This window comes from Lontra canadensis, unplaced genomic scaffold (assembly GCF_010015895.1).
Source record: "Lontra canadensis isolate GAN:19392208 unplaced genomic scaffold, GSC_riverotter_1.0 scaffold2, whole genome shotgun sequence".
NCBI lineage: Eukaryota > Metazoa > Chordata > Mammalia > Carnivora > Mustelidae > Lontra > Lontra canadensis.
In genome coordinates this window covers 51,231,329-51,255,733 of record NW_022630996.1, presented here as the reverse complement: position 1 = coordinate 51,255,733, position 24,405 = coordinate 51,231,329, and the positions used below count along the sequence as shown (strand labels likewise).

The 24,405-nt window shown below is 36.0% G+C and overlaps 1 protein-coding gene across 1 annotated transcript in view; it reads right to left on the bottom strand.

The window, feature by feature from the left end:
• The window catches only part of MEOX2 (mesenchyme homeobox 2), a 62,311-nt gene that overhangs the window by 5,194 nt on the left and 32,712 nt on the right, over positions 1-24,405 (bottom strand). The window contains exon 2 of the mRNA XM_032873942.1: positions 10,821-10,993. Within this exon, the coding sequence (XP_032729833.1) occupies positions 10,821-10,993 (173 nt within the window). The remainder of the gene's footprint in view (positions 1-10,820; positions 10,994-24,405) is intronic.

The window sequence follows — 24,405 nt, the reverse complement described above, 5'->3', positions numbered from 1 at the left end:
CATAATTATTATAGCAAATTGTTTGTTTCCTCTGGGAATCTCGTGCTCTTGATATTATTGACATGAGAATTTTTTATCCTAGCAACCTAGAGCCATAGCATAGGTCCTAAGAAATTGGGCCATGAAACATTTTGCATATAATTAAAACAAAGATGTCCGTCTGGGCACATAATAAATAAATTTTGTGAACTTTCATCATTGTGGGAGTCCTAAAGCCAATTTTATCTTCTAGTGTACAATTTCTCTGGAAAGTGCTAGATAAATGAGGTTTTTGTTTTTGTTTTTTCAAATACTTCCTTTTTCAAGCTTGGATCTAAGGCAAGCTTCCATATAAAGTGCATTTTGTTTTGTTACATAGTATGATTAACAATTCAGATAAAAATAAATTCTTTATCCAAAGAATCTGAGTTATGAAAAAATACTATTATTCATGAAATTAAAGCAATATGAACCAAGCCTTATAGACCCCTAATATCTATGCATACAGACAACTTTCAAAAAATATTCATATTAAAAAGTAACAAACATATAATAACCTGCTGTATTATAGTAGTGAATATTTAAAGTGCTCGGTTATACACCTTACTTCTCAGAACATTTGCTTATTAAGAAGTCTCACTTGTGGGCGCCTGGGTGGCTCAGTGGGCTGAGCCACTGCCTTCGGCTCAGGTCATGATCTCAGGGTCCTGGGATCGAGTCCCGCATCGGGCTCTCTGCTCAGCAGTGAGCCTGCTTCCCTCTCTCTCTCTCTCTATCTGCCTGCCTCTCCGTCTACTTGTGATCTCTCTCTGTCAAATAAATAAAATCTTAAAAAAAAAAAAAAGAAGCCTCACTTGTTATCCCTTAGCATACATTTCCTGGATGGTCATACTACTGTTTAAATAAACAGAAAATCATTTATTCACATCTTGACTGTTTTTACTGAAGAAAGCAGCCAAGAGATTTTTGCTGTGATTAATTTGTCTGAATGACGTATTTCAGAATTTAGAAATCATATCTTGTCCTGTGAGAATCATAGCTGCCATTGGCTAAACATTCGTTTTACCTTTTTATTTAATTTATTTAGTCATTCACATTACAGCCTTCTATATAAAAGTCCATAAATACCTGTCCTTTTAGGTCTCACAGTATATCACAGGAGAACACAAGTGAAATATGCACCTGCAACTGCCACACAATTTCCTAAGACGGCCAGAAGCAAATAGATTGATAGGATGTTGGACTACATAAGGCTGTAACCCATATTTATATAACACCATAAATGTCTGTCTTTTGAAGAAACAAACATTAACACCAAACATCTGGATGAAAACTGAATATTTCAGTGACATATCTAGAGGTTTCTAAACATCTGGAATTTGTAGATTTAATACTCTGTTTTCATTTTTATCTGGGCACTTGAAATACTGTAGACATTATCTAACAAATATTTATTCACATCTTTACCACAGGAAAACATGCAGAGAATAATTTTATAAGTACAATTTTTCAGATCTAATCACATGCCCTGAGATTAAATTTGGTCACAGCAGCTGATCTAGTAAGCCAAGGTAAACAGACCCTAGAAAGACTTACCCAAGTAATTCAGTGGCAAAGTCAGCAGTTGAACTGAAGAATTAGAACCAAGAATGCTCCATAAGGTAAGGATGTAAAATGCGAAAAGAAATACTCCTGCCTGAACGGATTTATATCTGATTAAGAGAAGGAATCCCTCAGCTGTTTCAAGGAGTACACGGGAGCAACCAGTTGACTGGGCTGTTTCTGATGCCTTACAACTTGTGGTTGGGTGGTACAGTGTGGGTGTGTAGGAGGATGAAGGGTGCTAGGACACATTCCATGACTACAGCCTGAGTTCTTGTTTAGAGGGCTGCCTTTCATGAGTATCCCCTATTTAAGCACCATGTTTAAGACCAATGAATCATTTCCTCACCTCTGTAATTTTCAGTTTTGAAACCTCTTTTTTTCCCCCCTAATGCTTGAGAATTAGGCTCACCAATGTCATCATAAAATAGTTACTATCTTGCATATTTTTAAACAAAGTGAATACACATTAGCTACTGGGAGCAGTAGGCAAGTTATATATTCAAAAAAAAACACCTTTTTTGAGGCAATAAATGAAATTATCCATAATAAATTGTATGTTATGGGTGTTATTACAAGCCAATGACACATTTCTCCTTTCCAAAAATGCAACCAAAGTAGTAGTCATTCACATGATGGGCAAAATTCTCAGAGGAGTGATTCCTTTTAACTGACTTTTTAGAAATGTAGTGGAGTACATTAGTACAGTAGTAAGATGCTAATGACAATACCTCTTTCTGTCATATTTGAGGAAATTCAACTCGAATGGCCTATTTCAATAATATTTACAGGGAAATTCATTATTCCTAATCCTATTTTTTACAAAATTAAAAAATAGGTATGCCTTTTACTTATTTTAAGTGAAATACTGTTTACATGAGCATGGTGTGAACATATGACTTCAGTAAATTTGTGTGGAAATACCAAAACTAAATTAGGAAACTTTATCCTGTATTGTGTTAAAAAATTCCTGACTAGCAAATCTTTTTTTTGTTTTTTAAAGATTTATTTAATTTATTTGACAGAGATCACAAGTAGGCAGAGAGGCAGGCAGAGAGAGAGGAGGAAGCAGGCTCCCCACTGAGCAGAGAGCCTGATGCGGGATCATCTGAGATCATGACCTGCGCCGAAGGCAGAGGCCTAACCCACTGAGCCACCCAGGCGCCCCTCTAGCAAATCTTTAATACATAAAATTGTGTATTCTGAGCCGCTACCCATACTTGTTTTGTTCACACCCGAAATCAACTAGAATGATGGCCTCTGTTCACAACATTTTCCTAATCTCTGGAATGAAGTTTAACAAGAGTTAGCAGCATATCACAGTCAATATATACCATTTTGACTAACAGACTCTTCTAGTCATGATCTAATTAAGTGAAACCCATCAAATATAAATATGTGGTTGAAACATAGCAACACACTTTTTCTTTCTTTTTTATAATTTTTTAAAAGATTTTATTTATTTATTTGAGAGAGAGAGTGAGAGAGAGCATGAGAGGGGAGAAGGTGAGAGGTAGAAGCAGACTCCACATGGAGCTGGAAGCCCGATGCTGGACTCGATCCAAGGACTCCGGGATCATGACCTGAGCCAAAGGCAGTCACTCAACCAACTGAGCCACCCAGGCACTCCAGAACACACTATTTTTATCAGCACAATAGAAAAAGGCAACTTTCTACGGTTCAATCTAATGAGATTAATATTCTGATTATTTCCAGACAAGCTTATATATATGAGCCTTCACCACACTCATCATTTCATTTATTTAGGGATTTAGGGATCACATCCTAAGATTATTCTTAAAAAGTATAATAGTAATTATTACTATCATATTCAAATGCACTGACTACAAAAAATAGTCTATAACCTAAAATCTGGAAAAAGTTCAAAAATTAAAAAAAATAACTGTCCAGGGGCACCTGGGTGGCTCAGTCCATTAAGTGTCTGCCTTTGGGTTAGGTCATAATCCCAAGGTCAGTGCTCAGTGGAGAGTCTGCTTCTGCCTCTCTGTGTGTCCCTGCCCCCATTTGGGTTCTTTCTCTCTCTCACCCTCACTCTCTCTCAAATAAAATAAATAAAATCTTAGAAAAAAAGTCCATCATTAAAAATGAGAAATAATAGATTTGAAGCTAAACATCTATTCCAAATTGAATGCATTTCTGAGGTTTTCATGAAGAGTGATGTGACTATGACAACTAATTGGCAGAAAGTCTTTTACAGCCAGATTCTCTACAAATTGTTCTCTTAGGCCTGTATTTATCATTTTATGGATGTCATAGACCATATACATATACTGATGCATAGACTTATGTAAATAATAGAACAGGTCTTTAGAACTGAAGGTGTCTAAGGCAAAACTGGCTCCTCAAAATTTCTGGAAGCTTCTTAGTTTTAGAATTCTTTAAATGACCAAAAAAAAAAAAAAAATCACATGTATGCAAGGACAGTATGGAAAAGGAATAACCTTTCATAGCAGAAATTTCTTTCTTTAAAATGGTGATCCCAGGGACACCTGGGTGGCTCAGTTGGTTAAGTATCTACCTTTGGCTCAGGTCATGACCCCTGGGTCCTAGGATTGAGTCCTGCATCAAGCTCCCTGCTTAGCAGGGAGCCTGCTTCTCCCTCTGCCTGCCAACCCTCCTGGTTGTGCCCTCTCAAAACAAAACTGATTTGTTATATATGTTCAAGACTGTTTCAATAAGGTTAGGGCCTTATTTTTCTGAGAATTTTTTCTACATTATTGTTTAGATATTTATGTTTATGCTTTTTATATATGTTTAGATATATGTTTAGATATTTATATTTATAAATTATTAGATATCAGTCAATTGATTATTTCTCAGCCTTCTACATTATACAGGTAACATTTCTAAAAATTGATTTAAGACAGGTTTAAATCATTGAACTTTCTTTATAGATCTTGCTTTATAATTGATTGTCTGACATTACTCTTCTTATTTCCTAGTCTTTGGTGGTTTTTTTGTAGTATGTAAGATAGTGCTGAATCTGCCTTTTAGATTGCACATTGTGCCGGGGTGCCTGGATGGCTCAGTTGGTTAAGGCTCTGACTGTTGATTTTGCCTGGGGTGGTGGTCTCGAGGTTGTGGGATCAATCCTCAAGTCAGGCTCCCCGCTGAGTGGGGAGTATGCTTTCTCTCTCTCCCTCTCCCTTTGTCCCTGCTCTCACTCTTTCTCTAAAATAAATAAATAAATATTTAAAAAAGTAAAGATCATACATTGTTCATATGCATTCCTTAAAAAAAAAAAAAAAACAGCAGTACTCAGGCAATACCTCTTTCCATTACAAATGAAGATTCCATCACATTCCATCATCAACTCCTCCACCTTATGTTAACCACCATTTTTCTACTAGGGGTTAACTCATGTTTAATCTATTATTTTTTTAATTTTTACTTTTTTAAAAGATTTTATTCATCTATTTGAGAGAAAGAGAGAACAAGCAGGCATAGGGGCAGAGGGAGAGCAAGAGAATCTCAAGCAGGCTCCCCAGTGAACACAGAGCCCGAGGCCAGGAGGGGCTCGAACCCACTACCCTGAGATCAGGACCTTTGCCAAAACCAAAAATCAATGCCCAACCGACCGAGCCACCCAGGCACCCCTCATGTTTAATCTTTTAAAATAGCAGACACACCATGATTTAAGCAAAGAAACATCTTATTGTTACTTCAGGTGACTGTTAAATACTATTCTACAGAAATAAGGAAATATTCTAACATCATTGGCTTCGCAGGTAGTCTTGAATTAAACAGACAATATGTCTGGTCATGGGGAATAATTTATTAGTTAAATAATTAAAGCATTCATATGAATTTATAGAAATAAACTTTCAAAAGACAGGGATTATGTAAATTGATGAGCAAACAACAAAACCGCTGTTAATTTGGCACATGGAAAATTCTTCTTCATAGTGATCCAAAAAATTAGATGCCTATTTTGAAAATACTTGGCACTGAGCCATTTAATGATTTAGAAGTAACAAACAAAGCATAATCCCTCTCATTTCCAATAACGGAATCTGATCCAAGTAGGTGGGACTTTCCACTTATCTTGGCAGAGGTATCATGCATTTGGTCTGTTTCTTCCAGTAATCTTTGCTAGTTTACAAATCTGCAACACTGCACCTTTATTAGCTTTGTGAAATGAAAGGATCTCCCATCCTTTCAATATTTGGCAGCTTTCACTGTATAAAAATGTCCATTTTGTCACTCCTGTTATAGTTTCATGCAGCTGCCTTCTCTCTTCTTCCCACAGTGAGGTATTAAAAAGTTGGCAGCAACTTTCTCCAAGTGTGTCTGGACAGATGAAAAGACCCGAATAAGCGTGTCAAATGTAAAAATACCTTGGGACAGGAGGGTCTTTGGACTGATGGGCTCTTCATAATATTCCAAGGGGCTCTGCCAATTGAGGCTTATTAGCTGTTGATTGAGAAGGGTATATAAGAGTATGTTGTAAAATGGAAACTCTAAGTTAGAAGCTGGGAGATACTAGAGTGGTAACTTCCACACAAGAGCAGTATATAATTAAAAATATTTGAAGCTCAACTGTGTTCTGGTATCTCCATTTTTATTTAACATAAAATAATTTTCTTTAATACCAATGTGCTAATGCGGAATTACTTTGCAGAATGAGCCTCTTTTTCTTCTTCTTCTTCTTTAACCAGATGGAGTTCAAGTGGGATTATAAACTTCCCTGACCTATTAAGGTATTGCATTATGGGAGACACAAGCATTAAGAATCTGACTTCTTTGTAAAATTGCAGAAACTGTTCTTCAGGTAGGGATTTGAAAATTCAGGTCCTGAGTAGTATTTAAGGATTTAATATATCTTACTTTTTTCCTTAAAGGAAATCTAATCATCTTAGTAAATCTGTTTTTTATAGTAAGACTTTATAATGACATGTACGGGGCCTATAATAAAATGCAGCAAGTAGGGCACCTGAGTGGCTCAGTGGGTTAAGTCTGCCTTCAGCTCAGGTCATGGTCTCAGGGTTCTGGGATCAAGTCCCACATTGGGCTCTCTGCTCAGCAGAGAGCCTATTTCCCCCTCTCTCTCTGCCTGCCTACTTGTGATCTCTCTTTCTCTGTCAAATAAATAAATAAAATCTTTAAAAAAAATGCAGCAAGTATGTTGATTAGTGATATAAACAAAGTAGGGGTAAATACAAATAACATATCAGTTATACACAAGCACATTTCATAGGCAATTATATGAAATTCCTAGATGAAAGTACATCTAAAGACTACTTCTGATTATAAATCATGTTTTCATTTAGGAGAAAGTTATTTCTGTAAAACAGTTCTGCCATAAGTTGTTATAGATTATTTAATACTGATTTTTTTCTCTTTACATTATACACATACAAGTTCTACCTTAGCATTTGAGTCTTGAAAAGCTTTTACAAAGTCAAGAAAAAATATTTTGGGAGATTGAAAATCCTATTAAAGTTAAGGAAAACACTGTACAATATGGAGTTAGATGTAAGTCTCAGGTTATTTTAAAGCATGGCAAGATAGAGATGACAAGTAGGCAGAAAGGCACACAGAGAGAGAGAGGAAGGGAAGCAGGCTCCCCGCTGAGCAGAGAGCCCAATGCGGGGCTCGATCCGAGAACCCTGGGATCATGACCTGAAAGACAGAGGCTTTAGCCCACTGAGCCACCCAGGTGCCGAAAGCATGGCAAGATAAATCCTGCAAAATGGATATAAAAAAAGTACATGTCTATAATTAGAATATTTTACATCTGGAAATCCTGTAAAGGGGGTGTTATTTAAGAATACGTAGGGTTGGGATATAGATTACATAGATAAGTAAGTATAGCACTAATGCAAAATCAAACTAATGGAATTGCTCTGTCACAATTAAAAGAAGATGAATTAAATGGGTTCAGTTTATAACTCTACATTTATAACTTTAAAAGCCCAAGCTTGAGAAAATAAACTGAAAATGTCTCACTGGGACAAGAGCTCTGGCATGTTGGAGGAATCTGCTTTCAGACCTTTAAGAATAATAAAATTGATGACTGACAGCACACAGCATTTTTCTGATAAATTTAGCATAGTAAAATTCATCCCAGAAAACATAAATAAAGCCTTCAGATTCTCAATTTAAGATACTGATTGTACAAAGAAGACGAGGAGTAAAATGAAATCTGGCATAATCAGGAACATTTTCCCATACAACCTTGTCATTCCTCTCTTGTGACATTCAACACTCATCATAATTGGTAGTACTTGTTCAATCTTTCCCTCTTCCATGTTCTAGCAGAGACTCATCTAACTTATTTTAGGGAGATTTTATTTCTAACATCTAGCTCAACAAATATTTGTGTTACAAAATAATTCACTATACCTTGAAAGGCAAAGATTCCCACCCCCACTTTGTTGACAATTGTGTTTTATAGATTATGCCAGAAATTCTTTCATATCCATTATGACATATAAACCTGAGTAGAAGCAAGAGAAGGTAGTTTTAATTTCCATTTTGTGCCTTGGGGAGATTTTTACTGGCCTAAGAATACACAATTTCAATTGGAAGATCTAGTTATTTTGTTCCAACTTCTATCAAAATAATTCAGTTTCTTCTTACTAACACAGAGTGGCCCTCTAAAGACTTATTTTTGATTGGGAATTTGGATTCCACATGCATACATCTCCTTTTCATATGAACTTGCAAAACTGGAAATAAAGATTTACAGGATAAAAAAAATCTTCTGCACAATACAAAATTTCAATTCTTTGAAAATCCAATTATATCTCAAAAGGTGTTTTTGTTTTTTCCCCTATGATCCTATAGTTAGATTGTTTCAGTAATGGCCTCTGACAAATGTTACTTTCCTTCCTTTTACCCATTCCTTTAGATGGTCCCCTTGTACGTTGACAGTGTGCTTGGTCATATGACTTTTTTTAGACAATGAGGCACAGTAGTAAATATGTGGTAAGCAGAGTCTTTGAAAGCCCTTGTACACCGGAGTTTTTCTTCTACTTTTGGTAATGCTTCTACCCCCATTTGAAAAGTCCCAGAGAGCCTATTAGAAGAGGATGAAACCACACACAACGGAGACAAGTGTCCCAGCTGAGGCTACCTAGACCAACCAGCTCTTCAAACCCACCGGTGACTGCAGCTCTGTGTATGAGGCATTTAGGTAAGGCCAGCAGTCTAACTATCCAATGAGCCCAGTCAAAACCCCTGACCCACAAAATTGTGAGCAAACTGAACATTGGTTATTGGTTGAAACCACTAAGATTTCCGAATGGTTTGTTACATAGCAAAGACTAACTGATACAAAACTGAAAAGGGACCTTAAAAAAACAAAAAACAAAGATTAAAATTGGTGTGTGTGTGTGCGCGTGCGCGTGCATATATAATTTTGCTTAAAACTGCACATCATTCTTTTCCATAAATGGCAACTCTGGAAGAAAAAGACATCCAAAATACCTAATAAATTTCCAGACCAAATTTATAGAATTGCTTCTAAAAATAAATTATTTTAAACCAAAAGTGAAACTTCTGCCTTATAATCAGATAATCACAGGTAACCAAAGCCACCCCCGAACAGCAAGCACAGAATCTTCACTTTTCTCTTGATTAAGAGTGCAGTACTGCAAGCCATTATTTCCGTAGGTTGGAAGCAAATCCTAGTTTGTTTCCTTTATGTATCATATAAAACATGACTGCATTTCTTAGAATTCAGTCTATACACAAGAACATTAATGTGTAATGCTTCCCCTCCCTTCTTTTTTTTTTTATCAGCTCCCAGTTCTTTTTTAAAAATGAAAATAAAACAGGTGTCCAATAATGCAGACTTCAGATTCTCCAACATTTCCAGCAACCCAAATGTTGTACCCTTATGGAGAGAATTTTGTATGTGACATTCAAGGGAAGGAAAATGTTGTGCTTCACAACTTAGGCACTAGTCATAATATTTAATAAAACATAAACTGCCAATAAGTAAAACCACATAAAAGTGTTTCTCGATATATTCCACTACCCAGAAATATCCTTCCAAAAGCTGAAATCGAGAAATCAACAGAGAAAAGCAGATGATTTAAGAAATTGGATAAAATAATTTGCTCTCCTAAGACAGTATTCATTTGTCCACACCCTGTTGGTATTTCTTTGGTGCTGATGGGATCCCTGGAGGAGTGCACAGAGTGAAAGAGGAAATGAGACTCTAGTCCTAGGAGTGCCAATCATAACTGCACTGTCCATAAAGATGTTTGGATTTGCCTTTCAGGAATGTTTTTCTAAAGATTAGCAACTGTTAACCATCAGTAGGCTAGATTCTCCCAGGGCAAATCAGAATCCATAAAAAGAATGCACTGGGAGCACTACTGGAGCAAATAAAATCCAAGAAAAGACCTAAAATATAATTAATTAGAAAAGCGTTTTTTAGGTTTTATCAACTGGGGTCCACAGATCATTAATTTCAAAGTATTCTCTAAATGAATCAATGTCAGAATTTTTAATTTTTGAGACCAAGATAATTTCAAAAATATTTGGGAAATATTTACCAATGATCTATGTTCCCTTACTCCCATGATTTCCCAGCCCCCTTGAACTTAAGTGGCACCACTGATGATTTCCGGACCTTAGAGTATAAATGAAAGTGACATGGGTCATTTCCAGGTGAAAACATTTAAAGGTCAATGCACGAACCTCCAACTCTTTCTTACCTCCTGTGGTTACCAAGGACACCACATGTCGAGATGCCAGAGAGTCAGATTGGGTCCGTGAGTGATTGCTTGTAATGCTGGACTTGTAAAGTTAGTATGGAGACTGAGCAAACAGTGAGCTTTTTTATTATGTCATTGAGGTCTGGGGGTTAATGTGTTATAGTAACATAGCAAACCCTGTCCTGGAGCAGAGGAAATGAACAGGGGTTGCCAGCTTTCTAGTACACCAAAATAAGGAGACTTTAAAATACAAGCAAACAAAATTGCTCACTACATGCCATCATTATATACAAGAAATAATATTTTTAAACCAAAATATATAGGAAGGACATAATTACAGAATAAAGAATGATTCCTTAGACTGAATAAATGTCATTATCCTTAATTGTATCATTTTGCTGGGCCAAAACTTCATCATGGAATGAATGGAACACCTGTTTTTTCAGTGGTATATAAGAGCCACAGGTATAGATATTTCAAAAATGGTGAGAGAAGACTGTTGACTCAGTGTAATTAAAAATACCATATCACAATAATGTCCAACTTTACCTGTCTTTCAGTGAGATCCAGATTTACTGCTATCTCATATCTCCTCAGTCTGGTCAGATAATTATGATGGGCAAATTCTGCTTCAAGTTCTCTGATTTGCTCTTTGGTAAAAGCTGTCCTTTCCTTCCTGGGTTTGCTATTGACTTCTGACTTGTAATTTCCTTCCTGGGAGTCTGGAAAAAAGAAAAAAAAAAGTGAGACAATTAGACTTACTTTATTCATTCAAATGTCTTCGATCCCATCATTCATACCAGGCACACATACTGAGTATTTTTTTAGACACTGAGTTAGATATGGGAAAAATAGATGGCAAAGACAGTAAAACACAACAGGGTAAGATACATTTCTTATTTTTTTGATCTGCTCTCCAGCCTAAGTGGCAAAGAGTCTATTATTTTTTCAAAATATGGGAAAAAAATTGCTCTTAATATGATAAAAAGATAAATAAACCATCTCTGGAAAACAATTTTAGATACAAAATTGTGTTTAATAAGCTGTTTAACATGTACACTTGGGATCTAAGTATGACTGAACGTTTTAACTCCTTAAAAAAAAAAAAGGCATTGACATAGTATATGAACAATTCAAATGTTTGGCAACTGAACCACAAGTGTCAGTTGAAGCTCAGACAAAGCATACATAAGAGTGTATATATATTTGCTGACCTTTTAATTTCTATTTAAGTTTGGTCTCTTTGAGGGCAATAGCAATACTATTCTTTTACTTTGTACAATACACATTCCAGTGTGGAATCTATAAATGAAATTGTGTTTGTATAACTCAAACTATGGAAAGTTTTAAAATGTTTTTTCATTATATGTGAAAAAAACATAAGTTGCACAACACTCGGGTGCCTGGGTGGCTGAGTCAGTTAAACTGAAGACTCTTGAATTTGGCTCAGGTGGTGATCTCAGGGTCCTGGGATTGAGCCTGGCATCTGCCTCTGTGCTGAGTGCAGAGTCTGCTAGAGGATTCTCTCTCTCTTTCCCTCTGCCCCCCCCCACCCCACCTGTGTGTGCATTCTCTCTTTCTCTAAAATAAGTAAATAAATCTTTTTAAAAAGATGAACAACACTAACAAAAGGTATCCAAATGTCAGATCTTATAATGCCATTTAGAAATAATAATAATTTGGAGCATATTGTTCCATCTTTCTTCCTATGCTTTTAAGGCATAATTAACATATAATATTTCATGTATCCTTATCATATCCCTGAGATGTAGGTTACAAGATATTCTAATATACTGAAGAACAGAATGTGTGCCTATAATGGAAAACAAATTCCACATAAACCAATAACAGGTAATCATACCAGCTCTAGTAATTCAGATCAAATCTATCTTCAGGGAAATAGCAACATGATGAAGGTTGATCTAGTAAGTGGTATGTTTGTGCTCTCTTAAATATTACTTTAATTCTCTATTTTAGAGCACATGCACACAAACCGTGACATCTTTAGAAGGTAAGAGTACAATGAAGTCTTCTATGAGCCCAAATGAGAGAAGCGATAGGAAAAATGATGGGTAATCAAAGATTACAAAGTGTGGGACACCTGGGCGGGTCAGTCAGTTAAGCATCTGATTCTTGATTCTGGCTCCAGTCATGATCTCAGGGTCATGAGATCGAGCCTGTACTGGGCATGGAGCCTGCCCAGTACAGGCTCCTCTGCCCCTCCCCCATCTCTTAAAAAAAAGGTTCCAAAGAAAGATATTTTAATTTTTTTTTAATTGACAAATGTGATATGGTATATTTTTAGGAAAGACCTTTTTGGGCAGCATCGGTTTCTTCATCCAGTGATGCTTAAATATGCTAGGTAATACGTATTATTTAGTGTACACACACACACACACACACACACACACACATTAGTGTTCTTTTCTGTCTGGCGGGGAAAGTCTAACTGAAGTCAAGAGGGTCCTCTATAATGGGAATCCACCAGACAAGGCACTCTAATGTAAACAGTCTGTTCTGACTCTTACTAAATCTCTGTTGGCCGGATGTAAAGTTGTGTAGACCTAGCCGCAGCAGCAGCTACAAAAAGTTCACATCAAAATTTTGGCACACAGGCCATTACTTTTCCTCTGAGGGATCATAGGAGGATTCACTGATGCAGTGGCACCGTCGCAAATTCCTCAGATTTCACTGACCACATTTCTGGGCTTGTCACTTAGCCCTGCGCTGACTGACTCCCCACCTCGGCTGAGCAGGCAGGGCTTGATTCAGGGCAAGAGTGGTTTGTGACATGACACACACGGGCCTTACTGGATACTATGCCACTAGGACAAGATAAGTTCTGTGATAGATGATGTGTGAGCTTTCAGACGGGCTGTGCTCACACAATGCCAACTTCCCCATCTCAAAGTGGAACCTCCCTTTGTCATCCACTTACTGTTTTTAGCTACAGATTTGCCAACCTCTACATCTTTACAGCATTTAGCTATTCTGTGTGAGCGAAACTTGTTGATGACTGATTTTTTTTTTTAATTTAATGTTTCCATTGGCTGTCCTGGCAGACTGCAAACTCAGTCACAGCCTAGATTACTCAGATAAGTACCTCTCACAGGATCTATATTCTCACATGAATTAAAAGTATTATTGCCAATTTGGAGCCATGCTCAGTCTGAAATCTGCAGCTGATTATTCTTTATATGGGGACAATACTCCTTTCCTTTCTGTAAAGCAACTCTGGAAACTAACAGCAAAGCCAGAGCATTTTTTCTCATGAGCAATTCAATTTGAATGATTCATGATTAACACAGTTCCTTATATAAGTGTGAATGAACAAATTCACATTGAGGAAAGCCTGTTACTTTATATATTTTTTTTAAATACTTTAACTTTGTAGTATTCAAAAGTATTTCAAAATCAGTATGTGCCCACACACACACACACACAAATACACAAGCGCACAAAACTTGGGCCAATGCTTGTAAGAAGGTTCCTTGGAGTGGATCTATATACATGCCCATCGTAATCAGAAATATACGACAGGAGGTTTATATATCCAGTGACTGAGTTTAAACAAAAGTCTGGCTATAATTCAACATTTAAATCCAAAAACAATTTATTGAATGCCTGAATTGCAAACCAAAGTAGCTCACAGGGACTAAAAGGATGTGAACTGCGCACACTTAACACTTACCATAATGGCACATGGAATAATTACATTGTACTTAACTTGACCAAGAGTGGGTGTGTGCTTCCTGAATTCATCACCTGAGAGAAAGCAAACCCAGTTGAGGTAGCACCAATGTTAATTAATTCTGTGTACACTTTCATCCGTCTAACTGTGATTCTGCTGTGGTTTTCACCCATGTTGCTGCCACTATTTCTTACCTATTGAAAACATGCTCCTTGGAACCACGTTTCTGGACTTGTATTTCCTATGATCTTGGATTTTTAAATTTTTCTCTTTCTTTTCCCCAACATGTCTTGAAGCCCATCATTTGCTGACCCTAAGGCCTCCACTGCTATCACCTGACTAGTTTTTCTTTGGTGGAAAATGGGTGGGAGACTTGGACAAGGCTTTTGGCAAATTACACATCAGCTTCCATCTGTTTTCCAGCTGTTTGAACTGAGGCAAAAACCCTCCGTTTTCTTCAATCTCCCATATCCTATGCCAAATGGTAGGTGTTCAGGGGGAATCTGGAAACTGCCTTACTTTCTTCCGTACAACCACAAACAAAATGTCACCCATATGTACAGTATATTCCAATGTAAAATATTATAATTGTTGTTTCTCGTCTCAGATACTTTAATGCACATGCGGGTGCACTCTCACACTCCCTCGCCGCTTGGAGGAAATGTTGACTTATGTGTTCAGGTACAGTTGGCAGTCCCAGTTCCCTAACCTTTTGCTCCCTGGGACTATGCTAATGGAAGAAGTCTGCAATACTTCCGTGGAGGATAAAAATTGCCCTCCAAGGATCATTTCTGTCTAGCATTTAGAACTTCTCCACATGTGACTTTTTATTTCCCCTAGTGCAAGAGGATGCCAAAAGATAATAATGTTTCAGTGAAGACAAGTAATGTAAGGGCTTGGTCTGTTCACTAGTGGTATACAATGCTTTTTAGCAAAAGAGAAATATTAAAGTATGATTGAGTATATTTCTTGGCTACCCTGGGTAAGCTTACTGACTTGTTTAAAAGAAGAACATAATTTACCTATGTCTGTAAAACATCAAAATGTAAAGGAATGTCTCTATAGCTTAGACTACAATGAATATTTATTCCATATTCTGAAGGAAGAATGAATACTAAGCCATTGTCTATCTTCATCCTTTGCACTTCTTGTATCAATGTTTTGTAATCTAATCAAAATGATATTCTTTTATTATTAACAAAGCTGCACAAATAGTTGGTATAGGAAGCTAAAAATTATCTTTATGTGAACATAAGGATTGTGAACGTAGGCAGGGAAACTTACAGAATAATCATATTGATGCTAGTATTTTCACATTTAAGTGGGAAATAGCCTATCTTATGGGAAATTCTTCCAACTTGCTACTCCAGTTTCTTAATGAGTAGAAATTTCAGCCTCTCCAGATTTTTTTTTCCAGAATAAACAATCTTCCCCCAGGGGTTCGTAAATCCTCTTGCCAATCCATGATCCCCTCTCCAGATTTGAGAACCATAGCACTAGTGAGCTACTATTACTAATGAGTAAGTCCATTATATACTGAGATGTTACCAGAAAAACGGGATTGAAAACCACCATGCTCAATCTAGAATAGGAAAAGGCACTGAAAACATCCACTGTATCTTGCACCTTTGATGTGAAAAACATACAGCTATAACAATAAATTTCCCTCGGGGCGCCTGGGTGGCTTAGTGGGTTAAAGCCTCTGTCTTTGGCTCAGGTCATGATCCCAGGATCCTGGGATAGAGTCCCACTTTGGGCTCTCTGCTTGGCGGGGAGCCTACTTCCTCCTCTCTCTCTCTCTGCCTGCCTCTCTGACTACTTGGGATCTCTGTATGTCAAAAAAAAAAAAAAAAAAAAAAAAAAAGAATAGTTTCCCTTTACTTATAAAGCAAAGCCAAATTTCAAAGGCCATTTTTCAGTTTAGTAATAGTAACAGTAATGGTAATAGCTGTATTCAACATGCAAAAATCATTCTGTAGAGCTTCCTTGTTCATTGCCTCTTTGATTATTAGTCAATCATTCATTTCAATTCCCTACGTTTTTTGCCATCAATATATGAATTCATTTTTACAAGCCATTTTCATTTTACATGAATCCATTTTACCATTTTTACAGCCTCTTCTTAGTGGAGTTCCTTTGTTCTTAAAGAATGACATATTAACAACTGATTTTAATTTTATTACCTTGCCCTTTTTTTTTAGATTTTATTTATTTATTTGAGACAGAGAGCGGGAGATCGCAAGCAGGGGGAGCTGCAGAGGGAAAGGGAAAAGCAGGCTCCCCCAGGGAGCAGGCTCAGTAGGGAGCCTGATGCCCATGCCTATGCCAATGCCGATGCCAGCCTGGATCCCAGGACCCTGAGATCATGACTGAGCCAAAGGCGCTGCTCAACTGACTGAGCCACCAAAATGCCCCATTACCTTGCCCTTCTTATTATTTATTTACTATGTAGTTCTTTCTGATACTGAGAGAATGTCAACCTAATAGTTCTTCCTCTGTGCCATAAATACAAAGTAAAATACACAAAGAACTAACATATTCTGATGAAATTAATATTGTGCAATTCCAAATATATTTAATAAAATCGTATTTTGTTAAAAATTTAAAAAGAGGCAAAGACACACAAAATGGGAATACAGTGCAACTTACTTGAGTCAAATTTAGCATAGTTTTAGTTCTCACTACCAAGTTCAAAGTATTGAACACAAAAACAAACCTAGCATATGTCTTCTGGGTAAATGTAAACTTCTTCAACCTTGCTACATACTTCTAGGATTTAAAACTGGTTACAGATGCCCAAAATTGACTTTCTGCCTCTTGCTGTATCCCAGAGAGAAAACATAAACTACAGAAATATCATGACCATCTGTCTGTCAAAAGAAGGCACACATACATGTACATGTTTGAATTGTGCCTGCTAGCAAAGGATTTCACAATAATCACCATTTGCATTCCAGGCGAACCCCAGTGAAGAGCTTTTGACACACAGAATTCCATTACATTTTCCTGATCCTATCAGTTTAAAGAATGTACCCTTCCTCTGAGATCTCATCAAATGATCTTTGTTCCTTTCTTCCAATGTTTACCACATTCTGTTACTATATGGATCCTTTGTTTTCTTAACTGGAATATAAATGTTCGATGCATACTAAAGTTCTTATCTATTCAAGAGTTGGAGGCAAATACAAAGATAATCCTGGCATTCACATTTACATCTCAATACATGCAGAAGCAACTGACAAGGGCATGAAGCGGATGCAAACTTCCATAGGCAATACCCACCCCTCTTTTGCCTCCTATTTAGCTCTTACGTCAGGAAATGGTTTGGGATTACATTGTGTTTCTGTGTCCCTGAGAGAATAAGGAGGGAAAGAAACTTTTTTCAGAAAGTAAGGACAATAAGGAACTTGGGAGTGTCAGAAGAATTGTGACTTTTCTAATTGACTGTCAAAAGGGCAAAAAGGATTTTGATCTCCTATGACTTCAGGAAACACCACACAGCTTTTGCAGTGAGGCACCAAAAAATTCAGTATCAGTTCTGCTAGCATCTTGGTAAATTCCTTGGACATGTCACAGGAGGGCTTCCAAAAGGTTTTTTGTTTTGTTTTGTTTTTCTTCTAGAAGACAAGTCTGCATTTCCTAAGAGTGTGAAGGCTCGCATTTATGCCATGGTTCTGAGCCTTTTTTGTCAAGTCACCATAGTGACTCTAACGTATTTTTAGAGCAGTAACTCTTTTTTTTTTTTTTTATAGATTTTATTTATTTATTTTACAGACAGAGATCACAAGTAGGCAGAGAGGCAGGCAGAGAGAGGAGGAAGCAGGCTCCCTGCAGAGCAGAGAGCCTGATGTGGGGCTTGATCCCAGGACCCCAGGGATCATGACCTGAGCTGAGGGCAGAGGCTTAACCCACTGAGCCACCGAGGCGCCCCAGAGCAGTAACTCTTATAATAAAGTACGGAGCTTATTATTCATCTCCATGTCTGCTTTACTTCTCTGAACTCTAGACTCCAGCTAACTTAAGATTTAAAAACGAGCTTTATTCATCTTCATATTTCCAATATTAAGCATCTAGTTCTGAATCTCTGCTGAAACTTTGATTTTCATGCTCTGGTTGTGGATTATGATTCCAGTGATAATCCTAAGGGGTTTTGTTCTGTTATCAGAATTTAAATAACCTTCACCTTAAACAAAAGAGAAAGCATCACAGCAAAATTGTTTTATATTAACTTTTCAAAGCACATATACCAATTAATAGCAGATGGGGACAAGGAATATTACTTACATTTTTATATCTATAATGACATCTCCAAATATGTTCAGATAGAAAAGCACCAAATCAGTGTCACTATTATAAAATTTAAAACCGAGGAGACTGAGGGCTCTGGGTGGACTCAGTCAGTTAAGTGTTTGACTCTTGGTTTCTCCTCAGGTCATGACCTCAGCGTCCTGAGAAGGAGCTCCTAGTTGGGTTCCATGCTGGGCAGAGTCAGCTTGGGTTTCTCTCTCCTTGCCCTCTGCCCGCCCCCCACTCCCAGCTCTCTCCTCTCAAATAAATAAATAAGTAAACCGTCAAACTATAGGATACTTTCATTCTGCAAACAGAACTCAACCTAAAGCCTAAGAAATTCAGAATTTACACAGTAACTAGCAAACTTCTATTTTACACTTAAAATTAATGAATCCCTAAAAATATCTGTGTCACTTTTGATTAGTGTGCAATTAAGCTTAAGGTTTAATTATGATTTTCCAGTGAAACTGTTGAAATGACAGTTTATAAGTCCTGTGGGATCAATGTATGGATTTTTGTTTTCTCTGAAAGTTTTTATTTAAAAATTTGATGAAACTTAACTAAAACTGGCAATCCAATAAACTAGAGTCAGGTTGTGTGTGTGTGTGTGTGTGATTCTTTTCCTTTAAAGAATCCTGACAGCCATTCACATTGATATAGATAGGTAGGTAGGTAGGAGTCACATTCTGCTTTGATGTTAGAGCATACAAAATGTTTAGCAAACACTATTAACTGGGTTAAAAAAAAAATGGGGTCAGGCTTATTTACTAAACAAATAAGCATACTCTCTTAAATACTGTGCACTTACTTGTTTGCTGGGAACTATTGTCTACTAATAATTTTCCTCACATAGAAGGTTTGAGAAGTAAATTACTTCTTTTTTAATATGATTTAATAATAATCATATTAGAAGATTAATGGCAAATAATTTATAAATTGATTTTGCCTTAATTTCATAGGAGAAAAGAAACTATAAAAATAATAATATATTAAAGTAATAAAATGAAATAAAATAAAATAAAATAAAAACAATCATAAAATCCCAACCAAACTAGGGTTCTGGTCCAGGCACCGAGCAACAGTTCGTTTCCTTCTGATTACTGTTGGTAGAGTTAAATGTTTTGTGATCTATTTATTTATGGCAGCTTTGCCAGCAAGAAAGCAAGCAGTCTGGGGTGACTCATTTGCATTAAGGTCAATTTGTGATTATTTTTGTAAAGGGATTTTCTCAACTGGAAGAAGCGTAAGAATTTAGGACTTACCTTTATGGAACACTACCTAAATCCCTTCCACAAATAGAATTCTGTTCACACTGACTAGGGAACACTTGCTTTCTATCACATAAATACATAAATAACCAACCAATCACTTCTCTGTGATTAAATCAGCTGCTTGTGTGATTTGATAATTTACCTAAATAATAAAGAGTAAGTGTGATGTAAACATGTTTGAGCATATTATGAAAATGACAAATGTGCTGACGGATCTCAAAATGTACAAATCATATTATCCTTTTTCTCCTCATCATTATTACTACTACTTACTACTTATATATATTTTGAGTTGGGAAAAACTGCAGTGAAACTTACTTGGAAAAAATCTAAGACAGGAGATCTGAGTACAGGGATCAAACGATAACTAAGAAGGATTTCTGACAATAAAATGTTAAGAACCGCTGGCCTGTGCCATAAGGATATGCAAGCAAAGGCGGCTGGTGGCAGAGACCAGTGAAGCCTGAATGGTTGCAAGAGTCTAAAAGATTATGAATAAGAGAGGAAAAGATGAGGCCTTCATTTAGCTCATAAATACTATTCTGAGAGACGAAAGAAGAGGTTGAGGTCAGAGAGACCGATTCCAGAGTTCTATTTCTTGGACAAAGGAAGGTATGAATGATACTCAGGTCCAGAACCTGCCTGTCTATGGAGAAAGGCGTATTAGGAACTGACAATATTGTTGAACTGTGATGGGCTCAATCATAAAGTGTCGTTTCCATACCAGCTTGTGCTATAATCTATCTTTGAGTCAGGTATCCATGGCTTATACTCTGTAGGTGTGGTGTGCTACATGCATACATGAATAATTTATTGTGTCATGTGCTATCAAACCATTCAACTCAACATAATACTTATCCTAAAGTAGCTTACAATCAAGGTGGGAATAAAAGCTGCTAAAGATAAATCCACAAATAATTTTAAGTAGTTATTTGGGGTATAAGATCACCACAGCTGTTTATTAAAATTTAATGTTTGGAGATGTATAACTTGTGTTTCTGTCAGACCATTTTGTGGGAAATACCTGAATAATATCGCAATTACTACATTTTGAGGGGGGCAATTATAGAAAGATACACACATATATATTTGCATATATAACAGATTCTAACCATCTACCCATGAAGCCTTCCTCTAATCCCACATATGGTATGAAACATTCTATAAAGTCTTAAGAATGACTCTACAGGAAACTTCTAAAAGACATTTTTAAAAGTCTTAACATGCAATTATACATTTGATATAGAAACTCAAGAACTTAAGTGCAGTTATTATCTGTATATCCATAAAATGTTAGAAGCTAACTTGAATGTATACTAAAAGAATTACACCAGGAAGGTAACTTTTACTGAAGTTTAAAAGTAAAAATTATAATATACTACATGTGAAAAAACTTCTACATCTATTTCTAATCTCTACCAAGACAGTATACAAATGGTATGAAGTTAAGCTAATGAGAGAGTGAAGCTTTCATCTAGGTTTGGCAGACAATTCACGGCTTGTAATTTTACATCAGATTGAGGCACTCCACCAAAACTCACAATTTAATGATTTTTTTCACATGTCATAGATCACAGCCTATAACTTTTGAAATGTTTCAAAAGCTTATGAAGTTTAGATGTTAAATAGCATTTAGTCTTCCACTACACACTGGAAAGGGGCTTGAAGTATCAACATTTTTGTTGTTCTTAACACCTGAGTCGACACCTGTGTTGTACAGAAGACATGTACAATTTGCTCCTACATGTAATTTTCCAACACATACACACATGCATGTGCACACACACACAGATAGCATATCGTCTGCTTATCTTGTAATAATTTTCAATCAATGGAAAAGATCTTAGTACACATTTTTTAAAGTTTTGCATTGATTAAACAGAATTGTGATTATAATTAAAGCTGTGTAAGTTTATAACTTTACATGCTGCTTCAAATTTTTACATATTTGGAAGGGAAGAATGACTTGGGGGGAAAGTAGCAGGACCTTTGAAGCCAGCCAACCTGAGTTAGAAATCTACTGTTGCTACTTACTAACTGTGTGATCTTCTGAACCTGTCTTTTGAAATTCAGATTCCCCATTCACAGAATCCACATGGGATTGTTGCTAAGAGGAAAATTAGGGAATTTAGAGTGTGTGTATATCTAAGATGTAGAACCAATGCAATAATATATGACTATTATTAATAATATTATTAAACTAAAGATATATCCCGAATCAGACTTAATTAACTGAAATTTTTATTAAATCACATTAGACTTTTAATTTTATATGAATCACTTAACTGTCTTTTCACACCTAGCCTTTAGTGAAATACATCTTGATGTGTTTTGTAAAAATGAAATTGATTTTAAAAAGGAGGTTATTATATTTTTTTTAGCTCTTTCTACCAATACATATTTTAAAAGACCCAGCTGTGCTCATAATTTCTTTGGCCAATCAGCAAGTTTTAATTATGTTTCTTTTAAAAAAATAAATGGGTTTTGCAAGTCTGTATGATTTTATTTCTTTCATATTTTCTTTTTACAGCTTTAGTACTAAAAAGTGGATTCAAAATTAAAGTATACACTTTTTTCTGAGTCTAATTAAATGGCACTATCTTTTATTTTCAAAGTAAGCCAAATAAAAAGTATATGTTTGTATGTATGTAAGTATATACACATTTATACTTGTACTCAAAACATTTAAAATATTTTATTTTCTTCAATCACTATCAGTCACATAGGCATGCAGTCAAATTCATGCTCATTTCTGATGAGCATGCTCATTACAAATTTAAAACATTTGTAAAAAAATTTTATATTTTAAAATTTTCAATCACTAGTGCAATATTGGAATCTTCTTTTTGAATGATCTGAAATGAATTATACCCAGTTGCTATTGGTAGGAAGGGAAAAGCGCTCTGGTTTGTACAAGGTGCCACTTCCCATGATGTAAATATTCTCACCTTAGTGAGTTTCAAGCCACTGAGTTAAGGTGGTATCAACTGGTTCTCAAACTTCCCCAAAATTTTAACAACTGACTTCCAAGAGTCCCTACTTAAATGACCCCAACAGAACAGTAACACCTTACTACTTCACAAACTAAATCCTGGTATTCAGAAACTATCATAAAATCATGAATAACAATGTTTATAGTAATAAAGTCTTAGAAAAGATCAATCAGGCTAAAAGTGTATGCTTAGCTAATTTGGAAATAATCTCAAGGACTAGACAATAATATTTACAGCAGTATTCTAAAGTTCATCTACAAAACTAACAGTTTTCTACAATTCATTAATAACCCTTATTGTTGTGTTGATCTGATAATCAATTCAACAACATGGGTAAATCACAGAAACTATGCTCATGCCATTGTCGGCAAAGAAAGGCCAGGAGTTGCTTTAAATAAATGATGAATTATTTTTAATCTCATGCAACACAGAGTAAACCACGGCCAATCATAGATTATTGGGGTATCCAGCAATAATCACATCTAAGTGCTTTGTTGTTTAAATGAAATACTAACTGTGCCAAACCTAAAGCACAATATAAAATGCATCAAGAAGAAAGGGACCACCCTTCAATGTTCAAATACTGGAAACTAAAAGTATAGACATGGTCTCATACCAGTGAAAAGAAACTCCAAACTTCCCACAACTGCAATAATATTTTCTTTTTAAGATGGAAATTGGACTTATTTTCTCTTGAAAATTTTTCTACATTGAAATCACCTAAGGCACTTACAACTTAAAACAAAGAAAAATGTAAAAAATTATTTGGAAAAAGACAAGAGAACACCCGAATTGTCAGGACTGTCAGCAAAGCAAACAGCATTTCTCAGATGGTCTCTGGACTATCATGCTATTTTAAGTACCACACAAAGTAAGTAAAAAATACAAAGCACCTGGTATCTCAGAAGAAGTTGGCTTACAAATAGTAAACAGAAGGAAAATTACACGGAAACAGACATAAACCTTGTATTCTAAGGAATGTGTATGAGTAGTTTTGTGTCACATGCATTTTAAGGGCGTGCATGTGTGTCTGTATGTGTGGCAGGACTAAAGGGGAAGGTTTCCTATTTTTAAACTTACACTGAATTACATCAGGGAATCTTGTATATTGGGTACTTATATGAAACATTGTAAATGAAAAAGTATGCGTTTATAATTAAGCTCCATGTTAGAAACTCCACGATAAATGTTAATTAATCTATACTAAAACACTAAGCTTTCTGGGGATAGCTGTGGAAATGAAAATGGCAACAGGCGTGGCATAAAACCTCAGGGACTGTCTCTATTTAACCACCTAATAGCTGTAATCCGTTTATCCTCAGTTTACTGCCAGCCTCGAAGATTTCTTAAACGGGTAAGTAAGATAATACACGTGAAAGTGCTTCACAGATGTCCCCATAAATGAACAGTTTTACCAGAAATAAAGTTTCTAAAGTACTTCGAGATATGTTTTCACAATATAATTGCATTTTTTTTTCCTCTCCAGACCTCGGATGAAGTGACATTGACTTTGTATTACCATCTCTCTCACCTACCTACTCATTTACCTCTTTCCACTCTGGAATATACCATTTCTCAACTGAAGAAGACGCTATCTTTGCGACATAGAAAAGTTTTGAAATTCAGTTTGATAAAGTAGATGAAACAGTAAAATCCATGCTATTAAAGATCTGGGCTATTAGAAATACTGTATTTAAGTGATTAGGTTTTAAATGCTTACTATATTGCAAACAGATCTCCATCACGTGCTTAGCTGGCTGTCAAGCAATATCTTATTAAAAGTACTCCGTGGTACTTGAGAAGGTTTTCATAATGAAAAGAGAAAGCTCTATAATTCCTAATTATATTTAATCACCAATTTGAAAAGAGCTCTAGTATTTTTCACTTAA